This window comes from Pseudocercospora fijiensis (genome assembly GCF_000340215.1).
Source record: "Pseudocercospora fijiensis CIRAD86 unplaced genomic scaffold MYCFIscaffold_1, whole genome shotgun sequence".
Lineage (NCBI taxonomy): Eukaryota > Fungi > Ascomycota > Dothideomycetes > Mycosphaerellales > Mycosphaerellaceae > Pseudocercospora > Pseudocercospora fijiensis.
In genome coordinates, this window is record NW_006921532.1 from 1032390 (window position 1) to 1051634 (window position 19245).

At 51.6% G+C, this 19245-nt stretch overlaps 8 protein-coding genes across 8 annotated transcripts; 2 read left to right on the plus strand and 6 right to left on the minus strand.

Moving 5' to 3' along the window:
• Window positions 1–755: 755 nt before the first annotated feature.
• MYCFIDRAFT_127593 (uncharacterized protein) lies at window positions 756–3496 on the minus strand (the record flags this gene model as incomplete). The annotated part of the gene is made up of 4 exons (XM_007922577.1): window positions 756–2726; window positions 2962–3095; window positions 3220–3250; window positions 3305–3496. The coding sequence occupies 4 exons, from the start codon at window positions 3494–3496 to the stop codon at window positions 756–758; spliced, it is 2328 nt and encodes a 775-aa protein (XP_007920768.1).
• A 1210-nt stretch (window positions 3497–4706) lies between these two features.
• MYCFIDRAFT_184364 (uncharacterized protein) lies at window positions 4707–6335 on the minus strand (the record flags this gene model as incomplete). Its single annotated transcript, XM_007922578.1, has 3 exons — window positions 4707–4794; window positions 4853–5064; window positions 5121–6335. 3 exons carry the CDS (start codon window positions 6333–6335, stop codon window positions 4707–4709), a joined length of 1515 nt encoding a protein of 504 aa, XP_007920769.1.
• A 744-nt stretch (window positions 6336–7079) lies between these two features.
• MYCFIDRAFT_209460 (uncharacterized protein) lies at window positions 7080–7908 on the minus strand. The gene is made up of 3 exons (XM_007922579.1): window positions 7679–7908; window positions 7534–7617; window positions 7080–7463 (listed from the first exon to the last, which is right to left on the minus strand). Exons 1-3 carry the CDS (start codon window positions 7806–7808, stop codon window positions 7285–7287), a joined length of 393 nt encoding a protein of 130 aa, XP_007920770.1. The 5' UTR covers window positions 7809–7908; the 3' UTR covers window positions 7080–7284.
• A 596-nt stretch (window positions 7909–8504) lies between these two features.
• MYCFIDRAFT_169125 (uncharacterized protein) lies at window positions 8505–9309 on the plus strand (the record flags this gene model as incomplete). The annotated part of the gene is made up of 5 exons (XM_007922580.1): window positions 8505–8565; window positions 8592–8802; window positions 8840–8975; window positions 9030–9265; window positions 9294–9309. The coding sequence occupies 5 exons, from the start codon at window positions 8505–8507 to the stop codon at window positions 9307–9309; spliced, it is 660 nt and encodes a 219-aa protein (XP_007920771.1).
• A 685-nt stretch (window positions 9310–9994) lies between these two features.
• MYCFIDRAFT_75132 (uncharacterized protein) lies at window positions 9995–11980 on the minus strand (the record flags this gene model as incomplete). The annotated part of the gene is made up of 2 exons (XM_007922149.1): window positions 9995–11547; window positions 11608–11980. 2 exons carry the CDS (start codon window positions 11978–11980, stop codon window positions 9995–9997), a joined length of 1926 nt encoding a protein of 641 aa, XP_007920340.1.
• Window positions 11981–12311: 331 nt separating this feature from the next.
• Window positions 12312–14460, minus strand: MYCFIDRAFT_71177 (uncharacterized protein; the record flags this gene model as incomplete). The annotated part of the gene is made up of 5 exons (XM_007922117.1): window positions 14033–14460; window positions 13142–13552; window positions 12732–13092; window positions 12608–12678; window positions 12312–12505 (listed from the first exon to the last, which is right to left on the minus strand). Exons 1-5 carry the CDS (start codon window positions 14280–14282, stop codon window positions 12312–12314), a joined length of 1287 nt encoding a protein of 428 aa, XP_007920308.1. The 5' UTR covers window positions 14283–14460.
• A 360-nt stretch (window positions 14461–14820) lies between these two features.
• Window positions 14821–16900, minus strand: MYCFIDRAFT_75134 (uncharacterized protein; the record flags this gene model as incomplete). Its single annotated transcript, XM_007922150.1, has 2 exons — window positions 14821–15661; window positions 15717–16900. The coding sequence occupies 2 exons, from the start codon at window positions 16898–16900 to the stop codon at window positions 14821–14823; spliced, it is 2025 nt and encodes a 674-aa protein (XP_007920341.1).
• A 740-nt stretch (window positions 16901–17640) lies between these two features.
• Window positions 17641–18446, plus strand: MYCFIDRAFT_5438 (uncharacterized protein; the record flags this gene model as incomplete). The annotated part of the gene is made up of 2 exons (XM_007921442.1): window positions 17641–17722; window positions 17779–18446. Coding segments are annotated over 2 exons (750 nt in total), but the record flags the coding sequence as incomplete, so codon positions are not given.
• Window positions 18447–19245: the final 799 nt, after the last annotated feature.

Consider the following 19245-nt stretch of genomic DNA (forward strand, 5'->3'; position numbering starts at 1 on the left):
CTCAGATGAAGCTGCATAGACGACGGGCTCGATAAACATTCTTCGATCGATTTTAACCCAGGAAACCCCCACCAGTTTGGGGGCATCCAGTAAGGGCGACCGCCGACGAACGAGGTACGCGTCGAAAACCTAATAGAGAGAGATCCATATCTTGCGAGAGATAGATAGGGCAGCTTGATACTTCATAAAGATAGCCTAGCCCAAAGACTGCATTGCGCTTTCCTTTCAATGCTTCGCCGCCGTGAAAAAACGAAAACGAATAGCATTCTGCCGCGCTCAATTAGCTTGTCAAACCCATGCCTTCCTTCTATGATCGACTCAAGTCAACTGCCGGAAATGCATCAATAATTAGCCAGCACCAACCCGCGCCGCCGCCCAGAAGAATCGAATTATCATCGAAAATCGCCCAATTCCCCTGGGACTTAACCGGTTGTCCGCAAATGACCCCCCCCCCCCCCCCCCAAAGCGCCGTAACGTTACTCGCTGAACGCTCGTCAAAAAGTTTTCGCGAAAGCAGACGGAAATTCTAAGCCGCATGAACACTGAACAGCGCTGAAAGCACGCAGAGACTCCCGTCGTTCAATCATCACAGCCCCCCTCCGGTCGCAATGCATAATAAGCAGCAGTACACTGACGCCGTCATGCCGTTCCCCAAACGCATCTATTCAGTAAAAATGGAAAGACTGCTGTGACAGATTCAGCTTGAGATCCATCAACATTGCGTCTCGTCAAGGAGACAACTTACACCCTCAACGCTATCCCAGCAGAGGCTCGATGCCCCAGTCCCACATTACGCCAACCCAATGAAGATGGCCTCGAACAGAGTATGCGACATCGAAATTGCCATTCGAGAAATTCCTTCCCTTCTCGTTCGGGTTGGCGAGTGTAAAGACCATTCCGGCGCGGCCTGGCTCCGGCGAATTAGACCCTGTCTTCTCTGGCTGTGCTTTAGTTCTTTGACGGCCAGGACTTAGATCGGCCGTCACCACAAGATTTCGCTGCCTGGGTGATCTGGCCTCGTAATCATCCTTACGACGCCAGACCTCTTCGGTCACCGCCAGGCACTTGTCGATGACACCAATGCGCATGCGTTTTCGCATCACATCCCACCGGCCACGTACCCAATCTCGATCTTCAGCTTCGGAAGCCATGCATCCAGCCACCATCAGTGGGTAGATGTGCACGTTGAGCATTCTACTTGTCAGCGGCACAGTAGCGAGATACTGCAACACCCGCTGAGCATAGTTCTCGTCTGGGTCGCCGGAACTCGTTGGTAGCTCGGGTACTGCTTGATGCAGATGAAGCATCGTTGCATAGCGATACGCTTCAGCAGTCTGAAGCGCATGCTGGACGTTCGTGGCTGGATCCTGAGGGCGTTGAATGTAAGCCGGCGTGTTCCACTCTTCCAGCTCTGCCATCAGGTCTCTCGCGGTGCTGATGATGCTTGGAGAACTTCTCTGAGATCTGCAAGCACGGCGAACGAGGTTCGCGACATTTCCGATGGTAGGGAAAAGGGTGCTCGCGCAGCCCATCAGGGGATCCAAACAAGCGTCAATGCCAATGTTGTCGAACTTGAGTCCGTAGCCAGGCTCTTCGTTGCCCGGCACCTCCGTTGTCCACAAAGAAGTCTGGAAGTCAGTCTTCTCGTCGCAGTCCACGCCCGTCAGACGCGAAATAACATCCATGTACACCCAAGCATTGCAGAGAAATTTCAATCGCAGCAAGTCCACGCCGATCATAGGGTTTCGTCTATGGTGCTCCAACGCATTTTTGACAAAAGCGGCCGCGCCTTTGATGTGCATAACTCCAGTAGTAATGTGCTGATCCCATGATTCTGCAAAAGTCAGGGCTAAAGCCGTGGCAATCTGTGTTTGTATACCCATGCTGTCGTATCTCATGCCGTCCGAGATGTGCCGGATACTGGTCGCTTTGTGCTCGCCCCCTACCACCTTCAGTTGTGGATGGTCTGCAGCCGCATGGAAAGCAGACATTGATAGGAGAGCGTGTCGAAGACCCGCAGAGTGGTCTGCCAGAGGTAACACCAGCGTTCGCCACGGATTTTCATCTCGGCCGTCCATGACGGAAAGAATACCGCACGTCATCTTGTCGAAATGGTCCCAAAGGAATTCCACGCTTTGGAGGGGATGGCCAGGTTGTTGAAAGAATGACGGTGAGAGACTGTTCCAGAAATCGGGCATGTCCTCGGGCGTTGTCATTGCGAAGGGCGAGTCCGGACTGGTGAATTGCGATGGCCATTGCAGAGAAGAGAAATCGCTCGCTGATATAGGGCCGATCAGGTCAGGAAAGACGGTTTCATCGAGCTCGGGGTCTTGGCCACTAGTGAGGTAGGGAAAGTCAAGGTCCTGCGGCATGGAGAAGGACACAAAGTCCTGGGCGACAGCGTGGTCATCAGGAAGATTCTGAGACAGATCATCTTGCAAGTATTGGGTGAGCGATGGCGATGCGCCGTTGCCGTTAGCGGGGGCGAAGGAGCGAGTGCGATGTGTGAATTGTATGTCCGGATTGAAGATGGCGCGGCTTGAAGGCGTCATGTCGGGTAAGTTGTCCATAAGATCGGAATGATGAGCGTCTGACGATGGGTTCTTGCTGTCCTGCCGCCCATGCTGTTGGCCCAGCGGCGAATCCGAAGCAGAGAGGCCTGCCTGGACATTGGCCTTCCCACCTGGCTTGGCCTGCTTCGGGGTGAAGGTCGGTGGTGGCGTGGCCTTGTTCCTGGGGCCGTGCTGTGCGTCAGTAGTTCCAATCGCAGGTGGCATTTCTGCAACGGGTGAGGTCGCGGCAGATGGAAAGGCTCGTATGGGCGACGGGGGCGCATTGGCAGTTGCTGCGAGAGTCAGCAAGAGTGCCAAGCCAAGCAACCAGTTTGCGCAGGTGAACTGCCAGCCAGCATCAGCATCAGCATCACGCACCTTGCTTTCCTTTGTCCAGGTTGATTTTGACTTGGCCATTCGGAAATTCTCTCCACTGGAAGGTCTTCTTGTATCCGCCGCAGACTATGTTTCTCTTCGCGCATTGCAGACACCCAGGCTTCTCTTCGCCGCACTTCAGCCGCTTCAACTTGCAGGTGGCACAACCTGGCAAACTCGTCCATCAGTAACTCATCGCAAGCAAGTCTGCAAACGTGTGCTAAGCAAGTAATCAAACAAACTTAATCAAAAGCAATCTGTCGTGGTGTATGTGTGTGTGGTCAAGTAGTACCATTACGGCTCTTGGTCTGCTTCGGCTTGACCTGCTGGGTGGCATCCTTCGCATCGCCATCGCCAGCGGCATTCTTCTCGTCTACCGAAGGGCCCTTTTTGGCGGCAGCTCGTTTGGTGTTCTCCTTGCCGCTGTTGCTCGGGCGCTTTGCGTGCTTCTTGGGTCGAGGCGGAGGAGGCTCGGGGGGCACGGCGGGTTCGTCTGAGGAAGCGGTGTCGTGTGCTTGGCCCAGGATGACAGAAGGCGAGGGGAAAGGCAAGCGAGATGCGTCGGCCATGTCCACGCCAGCAGGCGCTCTGTGCAGTGTGCAAGCGAGTGAAGGGTACACACGGACGCAGCTCAACTCTGCCAGTTCAACGTCGGCAACAAAGCATGACCTGAACAAGGCAACACGTCCAGCGTCTGAATAATCTTGCGCGGTGGCAGAGAATAATGGGCAGTGGAATAAGTTCAGATCAGCAAGGCGGGCGTGGCGTGGCGTGGCGTGGGCGGGTTCGAAAAGCTAGAATACTTGGCTCGCTGGCAGTGGCACACCGCAGGGCCCCGGCGGCCTATCAGCAGCACTCGAGCGAGGCTGGCGCGAATCAGGCCGGCTGCCATTCGACGGCGTGGCACGAGCACAGCAAGATTCTCCAGGCAGGTGGAGACTAGCGCGCTGCTGCCGTGCCGCTTCTCTGTCTCTGCCACTGCCATCGACTGATTGACAAGACACCACCCGGCACGTCGACGCCGTGACAGGCAGGCCGCCGCCCGCCGACGCCGCCCGCCGACCGCCTCCCGCCTCCCGCCGACCCCTCCCTCCTGTATGCCTTCGCAATGCCCGCCCCGCCCCGCATACGGAGGTCATTCTTACGTGTGCCACCTCCTCCGCACGCGCACGCTCACGCCCAAGGTCATGCGCTACCTCCGTCCCGCAGCGCAGCGCAGCGCAGAGAGCAGCGGCGAGTGCGTAGTGCGAACTCGGCTGCACCGCTCATCACCATGCCACTATCCACTATCCCGCATCCATGGTCCATCGACATCTTGCGTGGTACTGCCGGGCTGCCAGCCACACCAGTCTCTGCCTGGGCTTGTCCACGATCACGAGTCCTTCGGCCCGCACTTTGGCTTCCACTCATCACTCAAGGTATCCCGGCTGCCGCCAACTACATGTACACCGCTCACCGCCGATCTGAGTGCCATATCAGCCGACTATGCCTGCGCCCGATCGACGTATCGACGTGAGCGAATCGTCCCTGCATCCCCGCTAGCAGGTCAGGAACTCGCACTGCATATCGCGAAAATCTCGCTGGGACTCTCGTGGCATGCCAATGACAGCGCCATCCACCCTCACGCCTCCAGTCGGCTCGCGTGCCACTCAGGTACCTGTATCACGTTCGCGCAGTCTTGCCTCACCGTCATCCCGACACCGGAGGCGACAACGCAACCCCAAATTTCGACAACGCAAACTGTTGATCTATTCTGCCGTTGACAAGTTACACGAAATCTCATGCCAATTCGAAGTCGAGCACTATGTTTGGAACTTGCGTGCTTCCTGGTGCCATCGTGTACGTGAATTTCCATAAATCGAAATCACTGCGAGCTTGTTAGCGTCGCCATCGCGAACACGACAATCAGCCTTATCGCGACTCACTTCACCGTATCGCACGAACCACCATTGATACCGCAAAACGATATCTCCGGCTCCGGCTCGATAGTGCCCGAAACCTTCACCTTGAGCCCAGCGATGTCATTCCAAGATTTTACATTCTTCGGCCCTACAATTCCGTTCGAATCGACGTGGAAGACGAACTTGCTCGTATCATTGCCGAATGGGTAGGTGAGGTCCAGCCGCTTCTCACTAACCTGCAGAACAAGTGTCAGTGGAAAAGTGGCACGACCAACAGCCTTGTGACTCTTACCTCAGCCTGCAAAGACTGCGTTTCCGGCCAAAGCGTCACAAATCCAACCCTGGAAGATCCGTCGTCCCGAAGCCATTGTACTACAACTGGGTTGAACTGGCCTGGGTTGATGGACGGGCCGCCGACTGCCTTTTCCGAGAAGCTCTGGGCGCCAATGGTCAGCTTAGACGACATGAAGGTCGAATAGTTCCTGGGCACATGATCAAAAGCCGGCGAAAAGGCTGTGCGGTGAACAAGACGAGAATCTCCGAACGAGGTGAGCGCACTTAGAGCCTTCTCAGTGACAAAGGTCTTGTGATAGTCGGCCATGATGGCTATCAGCGGGCCGATCTCGAAGTCATCGACATGTCCCACCGCCGTCGGCTTTGGATACAGAGGTGACTGCTCAAAGCCAACAAAGCTCCAGATCCACAGTGACATGATGGCCAGGTAGCGGTTCAGATCAAACCCGTAGCTTCTGTCCCACGGCCCAGCAATATTCTTCATGTTGGCGTTGTACACCTCGCCGACAAAGTCCCAAGTCTCGCGAATCATACGGGGCGCATTGGATCCAAGGACCGAATCCGCCGGCAGATACTTCGCCCAGAGCGTCAACGCGAACAAGGACACACCAAAATACGTTGGACTGTTGAACTCAGCCAACGTGTCGTTCTGCTTGAAAAGATCAACAATCTCCTGACCCCAAGTCTCTCCTTCAGCTGTAATATTAGCATCTCCAACCTTCCTTCCCACCCACCCGGACACAGCCGCTTTCATGATCGCAGCATTACTGTACGCCGGCGTAAGATTCTCATCATCAGACCCATAAACTCGATAAGTATCCCCAATCGCATTCAAATGCAAACTCTCCACCATCCTCTCCTTGAGATCTTGAGGCAAAAGATGCCCAAATTCCTCATAACACACAATCATCGCAGTCCCAATGAAACCCCTCCAATTCGGATCCCAAGAATTATATATCGACGCTGGATACGCCTCCGTTCCCGGATCCGGTTGTTCGGGATATGTTTGGTAATCTCCATACCATTGCTCACTGGCGTTAAAAAATTGGCCCGAGATGATGTTGTTTAGAATTCTTCTTGCGTGTTCGCAATCATCGTTCTCATTCCGTGCGAGGAGGCCTGCTGCGTACCAGGACGAGGAGCGGGTTTCGTGCTGCAAGGCGTAGTAGATGTTGTAGAGGTAACCCGCGTCGGCGTCGTAGAGGTTGTCCATGAAGGTTAGGGATTGGGTGAGGAGGGAGGTGGCATGGTCGCTGTATGCGTATGTGTATGTGCAGGTAAGGAGGGGAACTATGGGAAGGTACTGTATAGATTTCATCTTTGTCTTTTCTGCGAGAAGGAGGAAGTTGTCTTGTTGTTTTGTTCGTTCGTTTACAGCAGGATCGCTATATGTATATATAGTTTTTTTTTCTACTTGATTAGTGTACTTTCTTGATATTAAAGCTCTGCAGGTGGATACCGCATATTGCATCATATCGGCGGACTTTTAATTCTTGCTAGCCGAAGAGGAGGTGGAGGTGGAGGTGGAGGTGTCATGAGGAGGACTGGAGTTGCATTTCCGCCGTGGAGTCTCTCCGGTTCGAAAGAAAGGTGGAGAATTGAAGGATTGACGTTACTACTGTACGAACTTCGAAGAGAGATTAAGTACATGTACCGTAAAGGCAGGCGAGACTTGAGTGGAAGAACAGTCGGAATTTGGTGCTTGCCCTGCCTGCCTGCTTTGCCGTTCTCTCCTCTCTCATGGTTATTAGGTATTCGGGCTAATACTTCTTTTTTGATTTCTTTCAATTAGAGGACTGGCAGGGCAGGATTTGTATGGGCGCGTTCTTCCACTCAGCTCGTAAGTTAAACCCTAAGACAACCCCTTCGCATCCAGGTCGTCGCAAGCTTAGTTCTATGCCTCTTTCCTTCGCTCCGGCTCCGCTCGGATAAAAATCATTTGGATTCGATCGCTTTTGAAAATCAAGACAACCAAAAATTTCAGTTAGGACTAACTACACGACGTTCTAGAAAAAAAAAATCATCCTATGCTTCTTTCTACTCTGCTTCTTACCGCTCCTACACTTCTCTCCTCCGATAGTTCTAGCGCAGAGCAAGTCGACAAATTCCAATAATCATGCATTCCCGAAACTCCTAGACTCCCACTCCCCCCATTTCTTCCTCTAACAAGTCCCTTGCGCCTGTGCAGGAGGACTCAGACCATGGTCGCTCCCAGGATGTCGAGTGATTGATGCGCAAGTCGTAACATCCGTAGCACAATCGCCTCTGGAGTGAATGTCCCCGTTCTTTTTCTGGTTCCAGAAGCACTCGCCTACCCCTCTGTCCCAGACACAGCAAATGCCTTGAAGAAGAAGAAGTGTTAGCGATGGGCGCAAAAAAAGAACTATGTAATGTGAATGTGAAACACTCACTTTGATACGTTGTAGTGTGACTACCGGTGCCTATAGTATATGGCGTGGTCAGATATTCCGCGCCCCACATACACTCGTTGCCGTCTGGTTCCATTTTTTGTTAGAAATGTTTTTTAACAAAACATTTTGGGTCATGTTACGTTACCTGCTTCCCAGAATCGAGCTATGCCATCCGGAACTACTTTGCAACCTCTGGTTGCAATTTGGTATTCGACTGCGCCGAATACCAAGGCTGGAAGTAAAGTAGCAGTCAAGAGGAACTTGGTGTTTGCCATTGCTATAGGATGTTTTCGTAGTTTACGGCTGGAGAATGTGTTGGTGTGAGTTTCTTAGGCAGATCGCTGATTGTGCTGCTAGAAGGTAGTAGATAGAATCTGTATATATATTCATCCTCTGATTTTGTAGTCGAGGATTCTCGTTACCGAATAGCAAGGTTTGGTAGCGCAGGATATTTTGCGTGCAGAGCAAGGTATATTTACAAGCAGAATCCCGGTTGTTTGTTCTGCAGCCTTCCCGCAGACGTTATTATAATACAAGACGAAGTCGTATTCAATCCCAGTCCTACTCCCTTCCAACACCAACAATCTAAACCCCTTGTCGAAATTCCCCTTTCCTAAGTACACCTCGATTAAGCGAGATGGCGGACGGCGGTGATCCCTGAAAACGGGATCTAACTGGTCAAAGCTAGCGTACTGCCTAAAGGAATTATCCGTACCTTTAAGAAGTTCACGTCTAACGCTTTTAAGCTAGCTGCCGTTTACGGGGATTACCCCCGTCCGCCATCTCGCTTAATCGGGGTGTACAAGATTTTACTACCTCCTTTAACTTTTTAAGCTGCTTCGTAATTTCCGCCTAGTACAACTACCCTCGGTACACATTTCAAGGTTGTGCACGTGCATTCTACACATATACTTATGCCTTAGGCAAGCGGCCTTACTACGCAAGGGGTTTGTAAATAGACCAATTACCGTATGCTGGCCAGTAGGGATCCAACAGGAGACAGAGGTTTTGGCATTGGAATAATTGCGAGGTGTGTTGATGGGTTGAAACCTTCGTAGTCCATATTGCTACTGTGGTGTGCAACTGCAATGTTGTACCTGTTACGAATACTAGGAAAAAATCCCTTCCAACCTCTAACATTTCTAATCTACATATTAATACCCTACAACGGATGTCGCTTGCCGTTGGGTTGGTTGAGCCCTGCGACTACTACTATTATTGGATACAACAACAGAAGGAACCTATGCCCACATTATTGGGTCATCCCGAGTCGTAGTTCTAAATAAGCCAACGACTGCAGGGTTAGGAACAGCCTATACAGTCTGATCTCGATTCCACAGGCCGCAGGTGTCCACTTTCACTCCGACACCGTACCTCAAGACGTACTGTCGCGCTGCAATCGAGAGTGCTTACGATCGCGATATTTTCCAAATTCCATCGTTGTCATCATACAGCATTCTTGATATCTATTATATAGGCCAGCCCAACCCTTGCAGTCGTCAAAAAAACCAACAACACACAACACACAACACACAACACACAACAATATGCGGTCTACACTACTTAGCTTGACCACCATCATCGCTCACGTTTCGGCAACGTTGACTGGAGAGGCATGTACATGCGCTGGCATCAAGAAATGCCAGAATCAGAAAGCTTGGGGATGTGTACAGATCGATGGTCCCCTCGAAGGTCCCAACTGCGTGGATCAGACTACCGTCTGCGAAGGCTCGTGCCCTCTCGTATCATTTGCGTATCAGAAGCATAAGTGAGTAAGCGTAGTTTTCGAGTTGTCGATTACATTTTCTAAAAAACTTGTGATATCATAGCTCCGACGACAAGCAATGTATTTGCACCAAGAGCAATGCCGCCGACACGACAAACTGCTGAGTTGGTTTCAAGTAGGATGCCGAAGTGCATATGTGTGTGGATGCGAAGTGTCGTTTCATTCAAGGAGAATTTGGAAGATCTATGGGTTGAAGTGAAATGCATGGATGTAGGAGATGCCGGTTGTAGAGCACATGTATGATATATCCCAGTTTTGATTGCCTGCATACATGTAGGTAGTCCGTGAGAGGCCGATATTCAGCCATCGTTCCGACACTTGTCTGAGCAATTGAAAAATCATTTCATTGCCAACTCCGACTAGCTTTCTGAATCATGAAAAGCAGACGCTCTCAACAGCAAGATATCCGTCCCTCCTTGAATGGTCGTAACTGGGCAATCACAGCTGTCCGAAATCAAGATGTCCAGCTGTAACAGCCTATTCAAACATTCGTGAAGTTTTGCAGCTGTTCCATTAGGCAGACCTTTATCCCAAAATGCTGGTGACTCGGCTTCTTCCATTCCTGGAGCGAGTTTACTCTCGACGGTCTGGGCCCCATGGAACAAGTTCTCCTTCATCGCTTGCTGATCAGAATAGCTGTCGTCGTCGAATTACTCCATGAAGATGCCACCCACTTTATGGAATATGGAAAAAATGTTTGAATCCATGCTCGATTTTGTGGCCGATGTCTTTGACCTCGTCCGTGGCCTTTGAAGCCACGCTCTCTGCACCCTTTGTAAGAGTCGCCACAGCCTTGCTCCCCTCGGCAGAAATCGTAGATCCAACATCCTTCAACTCGCTCGTAACAGTCTTAAAGCCATCAGTCACATGAGAAGCAAGTCCAGTCTGAAAAACAGAAGCCACAAGTTTCGCCTTCTCGAGAGCAAGCTGCTCCAAACCGTTTTCTGCAGGAATATAGTGGTTCCTTTCTTGCGTCGGACGAACCAGAGGAACAGTCGTAGTGGCAGCGGCGGAGATGCACGTGTCCACAAGATCGTAGCTGGTACTCGCCAAAGTCTCCGTCTTCGAAGCTTTCCATACGAGAAAATTCGCGGTCTGAGCGGCATTGACTTCTTGCACCAAGCCGAGATCCACTTTCGCGCCTCTTTCCCAGTCCGGGTTGTCGCATACAGGTTTGGTGTCTTCGGCAGTGACGTTGAAATCCAGGGTCGCGGCAGAAAATTGGAAACCAACCGAGACGCCTTGACCGAGGACGTTGCCATCCAGTGACAAGCCAAGCTTAGGACCTATATTGCCTTCGATGGAAAGGTCTTTGGAGATCGCAGGCGTCAAAGGCTTGAATGAAGGTTTCCAGCCATCGATCTTTGCTTCGAAACCTTTGCTTGTGCTCAGACCTACTGAGAACTCCGAGGGATCCGGGACGCTGAGATTGTAGCCCATGGACAAGACCGATTGCCCTTCAGGTTTTGAAGCAAGTGATGCAGAGAGAAGGGCTTTGACAGTTGGACCAAAGTCCATGATGCCCTTGATGTAGATGCCGCAAAGAGGCGGCACGAAGCCCCAGATAACTTGGTCTTTCATTGTCTTGTCCAGTAATTTTTGATAGATGTAGAGGTTGGCATTAATCGTGGCTCCAACACCCTTCGCCGTGATACTTGCTTTCCCTTCGATGCCATTGATACTCCCGTGAATGTCGATATCGAAGTCGATGGCACCATATGTGAGACAAGGATTGCACTCAATGGCACCTACCGGTCCATCATCCTTGATTACAGCCTGGAATTCCTTCGGAAGCTCGACACCTAGCCCGGAGAAGTTGTGGTTAAGATCAATGGATGCATCCAGCAATTTGCCTCTCTTGTTATAGAGATTATTTGGGTCACGACGCACGCTGCCGGTAGCTTGGTCTTGACGAGTAAGCGAGAGATGGAAGCTCTTTCCGAATGCTTCCTTGAATGACTTTGGACTTGCTTTCAGTGTAACGTGGTTTCTGGAGTCGTCAAAGTTGGCTTTCGTGACCAGCCAGGGCTGTCTTGAGGTCTGATCACCGTCTGGGGAATTGTACTGTTCAGTCTCGGTAACGAGCCAGATATTGTGTCTGACCTTCTGGTTGACCCAACTCCACTCTGTCTTAATACTCTGGAATCTTGCTTCGTCCTTGAACGTGATGACGACTGAGTCTTTGGAGCACGATGCCTCATGTATCTCTTGATGAAAGCGCTCCGTGCCTATGGATTCATTCCTACGTTAGCGTCCATTCAAAGTCAGAAGTGGGTATAGCAACTGACCCAAGAACATGATATTATCATCTTCACCACTAACACTAACATTTACAAAATGCATGCCGTTGTTCGACTGGAAGCCAGGTGGCGTGTAGTACATGTTCAGTCCACGTTGCAGAGTGCTGCCTCCAGGCCGCACTTGTCTAGTTGTCAGGTTGCTGCGAGATACATTGCCACTGCCGAGGCCATGGCCTTCGAAAAGTAGGTAGGAAGCGGCCTCGTAGATCTTGCGCTCTGCTTCAACCTCCTGCAAAGCTGATTGCGAAGCCGTATCGTCTTTGCGTGGCCGGACCAACGCTGCTGCGTGTGAATGACCTGCTTCTGCTGTGGCGGCCACCAAAATCATACCGGCGGCAAGGAGCCGCTTGCTGAAGAGCATTGTGTGTAGCTGCCAGATGCAAGACGTACTCGTCGCTCGTTCTGTGAAAGGTGCAATCCACTGTTTTCAAGCACATTGGTCTTCGAGGGACCTGGTGCAGATACCAACGTGAAAGGGAGCCCGTGACCGTATCGCGAGGGCATTGACGTGGCAATCCGGATGATTCGTGATCAATTCGTGTTCGTGGACCATGCGCATGATCGTTGATAGCAGTCTCGTCGCTTTTAGAAGTACATCAAGTAACCTAAGGAAAACGCCGCCCTCGTACACTGCCTTGACTCATGGAGACAGCTCATCCTTCTGATCGACAACTGATCCCTTTGACGGCCCTTTACTCCCCGTCCTGCAGCTGAACGCCTCCTTCAGGGTACTCGTCTACCTTCTTCTCGAATCGCGCCTCAATCGCTTTGAGCACATCCGCGTCGCGGTCGGAGCTCACGAAGCTGATAGCAATACCCTTGGTACCGAAACGTCCGGCACGACCGACGCGATGAAGATATGTGTCCGCAGCCTGAGCAATGGATTCTTTGTAGGCGGAAGAATCCTTCTCTGGTGGAGCCTCCTTCGTGGTGGTGGAATCTGGCATGTCGTAATTGATGGCCAAGTTGATTCGCTCAATGTCGATACCGCGACCAAAGACGTCTGTGCTGACACAGATGCGCTTGTCGTAATTCTTGAAGGCTTGATAGCGCTTGATTCTGTCAAATATGTCAGTTTCAAGTGCTTGATTGATTCTGCGATTACTACTTACCGGTCGTCTTGGGGCAAGTTGGAGTGAACAGTGATTGAGGGGAAGTTGCACTCAACGAGCAGTCGATTCAACTCGGTGGCACGGATGGTGTTCTTGACAAAGATGATGACCTGGTTGTACGAAAGTGTGTCCAGAAGGTCATTCAGGCGTCTGTTCTTCTCCTCCTCGGTGAGCTTCACATAGTACTGCTGAAGACCATGGAGTGTGAGCTTGGCTTCGTCGTCGACATAGATCTCGAGAGGATTCTGCATGAATTTCTTGCAGATTGGCTTGGTCTGAGCAGACAGGGTGGCTGAAAACATCATCACCTGCTTCTGGGTGGGCGTCGCGCGGAAGATTTCCTGCACATCACGGCGCATGTCTAAAGAAGTCAGTACATGACCAAGATTGCTGCACCAAATTACACTTACCAATCTGATCAAGCATCTTGTCACATTCGTCAAGGACGAAACGCGAGACACTGCCAAGTCGCAGCTTCTTCTCGCGGACCAGAGCATTCAGACGACCTGGCGTGGCGACGACGATGTGCGGGTGGGTAGTCTTGTCGCGCAAGATCTTCTCGTTTTCCGTAATCGGAACACCACCGTAGAAGACCTCGGTCCTCACCTCAGGCATATACTTGCTGAAACGCTGGTATTCGTTCTTGATCTGGAAGGCCAGTTCACGAGTGTGGCACATGACCAGCACGCTGACTTCGCCGGCGACTGGCTCGATTTGTTGAAGTGTGGACAGCACGAAAACGGCCGTTTTTCCGAGACCGGACTTTGCCTGACAGAGAACATCGGTTCCGAGAATGGCCTGTGGGATGCAGACTTGCTGGACTGGAGTGATGTTAGAATATTCGTCCAATGGTTTGTGCGCGCGAAAAGACTTGTGTGAGCAGAGCGTCCATCCATCCATGATCCCAACCGACTGGCACTTCGCCGCCGCACATGACCTGCGCAATTTGGCATCCTCGAGCAATTTTCTACCATCTCAAGTGGGAACGGCCACAGTCTGCTGCCCACCTCTGCACCTTTGCAGTTGCGCCGCATATTGCCTCTGTATGCGTACTTCTACGACTGAACAGTCCAGATCGCCTTTATCCGACACTCCAGCGCGTATTGCAACGCGATGTTTGTTATGCCTTGGCGCTCGCCGAGTGAAGGTGCTTTTGAGAGCACTCCACTCTTTGCTGGCGTTTACTCGCGCGCCCTTCTATGCTCTCGTTCTGATGGACTAGATGGATGGACGCTCCTCGATAGTGGCAATGGCCGGCAGGCTCAAAGCAGGATGTACTGAACTGTACGGAGATGACTAACCCTCTGATGGATGCTCGAAGCCGCAGTCCGTAATAGCCTTGAGAAGTTCCGGCTTCAGGAGGAAGTCACGGAAAGATGTACTGTGGATTCCGACGTAGCTGCCCTTGGTTTTGTCTGCGCCTCCAGAAACTGTGAGGTCACCTTTCTTCGCGTCGCCGTTGGCGGCTGCGGCACCGGTAGCACCAGCGGCGCCATCGGTCGGCTGGAGCTCCTCGTCGGAGTAGTCGATCAGATCTTCCTCGGCAGACATGGTGAAGGGGGTGTTGTGTTAGCGGAAAGGTGGTGATTGTGAGAAAGGCTGCGGCGGCCTCGAGTCGGCGTGCGCGCGGCAGTAAGGACTCGGCGGAAGGTGACGATAGTCGGAAAAGTTCAAGTGAAGGAGTTATCACGCGCAGAAATGGAGTCTGCGCAGCTGACGATGGTGGTGGTGGTGGACTTGAAGTGGAAGTGCAGATGGAAGTCGCATCCAGAAACAACTTGTCGCGAAGGCGGGAGTAGGAGCCGCACCGGGCTAAGCCGCAAACGGAAAGCCAAGCATTGACCAACTGAGGCGGCGCACGCCGCACAGCCATCCCTTCCATCAGAGACTCTGAATAATGCAGTTGTGACTACAGGCCATAGTTGAACACTTGGATCAGTGGTATTTGGTCATATTACATTAGTTTCCGATGGTCTCATCCTGCCAAAATTCGATTACTGTCACGCCTTAAAACGCCTTCCACCCCGACGCCATTGCCTAATAATGCTCTCACTCAGACCTCCCAATTATCCATCAATTCGTGCGCTGGCTAGACAACACGGCCATCATCGCCAAACTCATACGAGACCATCTCATCATCCGAATCCATCGTCGCATCTTCCTCCATCATGAATCTTACCGCTCGGTTACGAAGCATTGGTTGATTCACGACCATTGTATCCTCCTCGTTCTCCTCTTCCTCCTCGTCTGCAGATGCAAACCCTTCATCGTTAGCCGGGCCCTGAAGGAGGAGTTGGGTCTTGTAGCCAGGCAGTGTCTTCTGCTGTCTCTTCTCGAACATCATGAGAGCAAGCTGAGCCGAGGCGAGCTCGTCCATGATTATTTTGCCTGGATCACCTAGACCAATTGCTCTTGCTTGCTTATACATCAGATTTATTGTCTTCTCGCTGTGTCGAGTATTGAAGTGTGCTGACGAACCGAACGCCACACCATCGAGGAAACCGCGTTTCAAGCACATCTCGTCGCGAACGTTTGGTGGTCTTCCATCGGCAGTGAAAAGAGCATTTGAGAAGATGCCGGCGAGATGATTCCATTGGCTGTCGGTATGCCGGACAAGGTTGATGGCCCAGCCCTGGCACAATTCGCAAAGCAGGTTTGAGATATGCTCGATGCTAGACTGAGTCGTAAAGCCCATTAGGTTGGCAAGTCTTGCAAAGGCTTCGACGAGCTCACTCGTAAGGCCCAAGTTGCGCTGTTCCAGCGCAGGGATGATTCTGGACTTAAGATCAAGGGTCATTGTAATCAAGTCAAAGCGAAGGGTCTCTCGAAGGACCTCACTGTGTTGAACAAATTGCATGAGGTCTTTGACAGTGAACGTGTGAAGCATCGCTCTACGTGGAATCTCTTTCCAGACGATGAACTCATGCGTCCTGCCAGCAAGTCAGCTTAAGAATAATCAAAAAATGATGGACAGAACGTGCTCACCCGGCGTAACGCCATGAGCCGGCGGTGAATTCAAAGCTTTTCTTCATTTCTCGATGGTAGGGAGGGACGTAATATAGTGATCCTCTTGCCAGACTGCTTGCATCAATTACGGAGATACGGCCTTGACAGCCAGGATTGTCCTCGATCTCCCTCAAAGCTAAGCGGATGGTCCATATCATGGAGTTCGATACCGATATATATGGTGATTCGAATTTCTCCTGAATTCCGATGCGGTCGATGTGATAGAACAATTCTGTCCAGTCGAGAGAAGTGCACGAGGGAGGCGGTTGAGGGAAGATAACGCGGTTGGCGTATTTTCGAGCAACGAAACCGTTCTCGCTGTTGATGCCGGAGGATCTGTCCTTTGCCCAATATCGGAAGACAAGCCCGCCCATCAGTGGATGGGCTTCTTGAGCTTGAACCGGAATCAGATCTTTCGTGATCTGCGCCCGATTTTTCGGAGTGACATCAATGACATTTCCGTGGAATTGCGTGAACTGGACCTTCTGCACGGCTGTGACATTATTCGACCTCTTTGGCGATGGTGTCTGCTTAGCCAGTGAAGTAATCCTATTCCTATTCTGGACAGGCTGCTGTCTCCGAATTACGGGCACCAGAGCTCGTGAGGTCGGATCAATGGCTCGGCTTGCTTTCGATGGCGGTCGCAATGCAGGTGTTGTACATGATGTCCCTAACTGAGGTCGACGCGTACTGTGGCCCTTGCTAGAAGGCGCAATTTCTTGTATCTTAGCTCTAAAACGTTCTCTGCGCTCGAGCTCTGCTGCGTCCAAAGATGTTCTGCAAATGTCCACCCAGATCTTCGCGCGCATCTGATTGCGCTCGCGAATCTGCGCAGTCATGAGAACCTGTAGGCGATCGTTTGTCGCACCGTGTTGGCGGACCTCATCGCCGAAAACAGAGCTGAAAATGATAGCATTCTCCGATTTGCTGTAGGTAAAGTCTGTGTAGAGAACATGTAGGAAAACTCTCATATCATCGGACCACTTGAAGGTGTTGCTTCTTCTTGTCTTCCCAATGTCACTTCGTGGGCTTCGGTGTGCCATGGCGATAGTACTGTTCTTGCTTGTCTTCTTGTTGTAGGATTGCCTTAGCAAGTGGCCAAGCACCTGATGGTGTGGTGCAGAGACGTCGGTCGAACCACCGTGAAGTCGAATATCGTCCATTGTGCCCCGCGGTCGATGCTCTACTAGCCTTCCACGGAGCTACATGGGTGTGGTGCTGCGGTCGGACGCGTGAAAGTGAAGTTCAACGGCCATACATATAGTGAAGAATGAGGACAGCAGAGGAAGACACTTGACCTTGACCGCATCTTGCTCAAGTTTTCAGCGCCAGCGAGTTCTGTACAAAGCCTTACATCTTTGCTATGCTACCGTGAGGACTTGCGGGCGCTGGAAAGTGGTAGCTTTGGAGCCGTCCCAAGCGTGGACCTTTGAAGAGCTATTATAGCGACTATAGTACCTAGGGTCGTGCTGGACCTTTTTGTAGCAAAATAATGAGGTAACGAACACATCAAGACATCGCGACGGTTAGATGAACGATGATATAGCGAGAAGTGAAGTTTCGTAAGTGATGTTGAGATGAAGTCGCGGCAGGCGCGAGTCCGTGCGTGCGTAAGCACTGTTCACCGGTTCGCCCTCAGATCAAGGCAAGGCAAGAGTCATCTTATGAATCTAAGAAAGTATCCCTTCGATTCTAGATTTTATCCTCACTCAACGATTTGTTCCAGCATTACCAGTGTGTCTTGCGAATTTGGTGTACGAGGGAAGGCTAACAGCTGATCGGAGCAAAGAACGCGTCGTACTTGCTCGGGACGCGAAGACTGTCAGACAGATCTGTCCCCTTATATGCATAACCCTGTCACACCCTGCTGATGTGGACATGATTCAAGAAGCTCACCATGTCTATATCAAAGAAACTTCGAATTGTATGCATTTCTGACACACACAATGCAGCTCCAGGGCAAGGCTTCGTCTTGCCAAAGGGAGGTATGTCGATGTGTCATGGCTCAACCCTTCGGGCTCTGCTGACTGGCGATGTCAAGATATTCTGATACACGCCGGAGATCTCACGAACCAAGGCAGTCTCTCCGAACTGCAAAAGGCCGTATCCTGGATCTCGAAGGCAGACTTTGCGGTGAAGATTGTCATTGCTGGTAACCATGACTTATCCTTAGATCCGAACTACGCCCTGAAGCACAGCACTGGATGGGCTGTTGTTCCTGCAGACTCTGACGTCGAAGCATGTCGGAAACTCGTGGCTGACGGTGATTTCGTGTACCTACAACATTCTGCTGCGGTGGTATGTTTACCAGAACACAACGTCTCCTTACGTGTCTTTGGTTCACCGTATTCGCCGGACCGAGGAAAGCAGAATTGGGCGTTCCAGTACAGCGACGCAGATGCTTATACAATGTGGAACGATATACCACCCGATATAGATCTGCTGATTACACACACGCCTGCGTTCGGGTGTTGCGATACTAGTGCTCACTGGACAGAAGGCGGCTGTGAGGGATTGAAGCGGGCACTAGTCAGCAGCAGACCTCAACTCCACGTGTGCGGCCATTGTCATGAAGGAAGAGGCGCTTGCGTGGTAAGATGGGAAGACGCAGAGGGTGAATGTGCGAAAACAGCATGGGAGGACCCAGGTGCTGGCAATAAGAAGATGTCGCTACTGGATTTGACAGGTAAAGCCGGTGCTGCTCTGGAAGGCGGAAAAGAGACCGCTATCGTCAACGCAAGTATTGTGGCCAAGTCTTTCGGACGAGCAGCGAAGACTTTCAATAAGCCGATTGTCGTGGATCTGCTATTACCAACTCAGCCAACACATGCGATGAGTGTGGAGACTGGACAGCATCATAAAACCGACGACAGCACATAACCACCATGCCAGCGCAATGTCTGGCGGTCTTCCGACCACGAAAACGATGCGGGTCGGTCAGTCGCATAAAGATCCGCCGGAAGGAAGATGACCACGAAGACATCCGCCTAGTTACGCGACAGCAGTAGTGACCAGCTTGCTGACTTACTGTTTCGTTTGTCCCTGCACAAGACGAGCGTTGCCACCGTCATCATGAGATCGTCAATCGATGTCAATCAGGCCCACATTCTGGTTGATTTCAGGCACATTCTTCGCTGGACGATGCAAACATGTTGATCGTTACACGTGATGTAATGATTTCTCCGACCACGCAGTCGTATCCACGAACACTGGACTGTTGGGCTCTGTTCCGCTGCAAGCGCAACACAATGACGATTGGTGTGTTTCTGTGCGCAGCTAACTCGTGACTGTATGATCAGCTGTATGTCTACCTGATGAGAGATGCCAGATCCCCGCCTTGCTAGTCGATTGCGATTCAGAGGCAAAGGACTCCACTCCACATATAGCGGGCCTCGCCAAAGACTGTCCAGGTGAGCATCTTTGCTGAGACGGGCAAGGCATGAAACAACGGCCATCTTTGACAGATTTCGACATTTTCTGCGTCCCTGGGTCGCATCTTCGGGTCGAA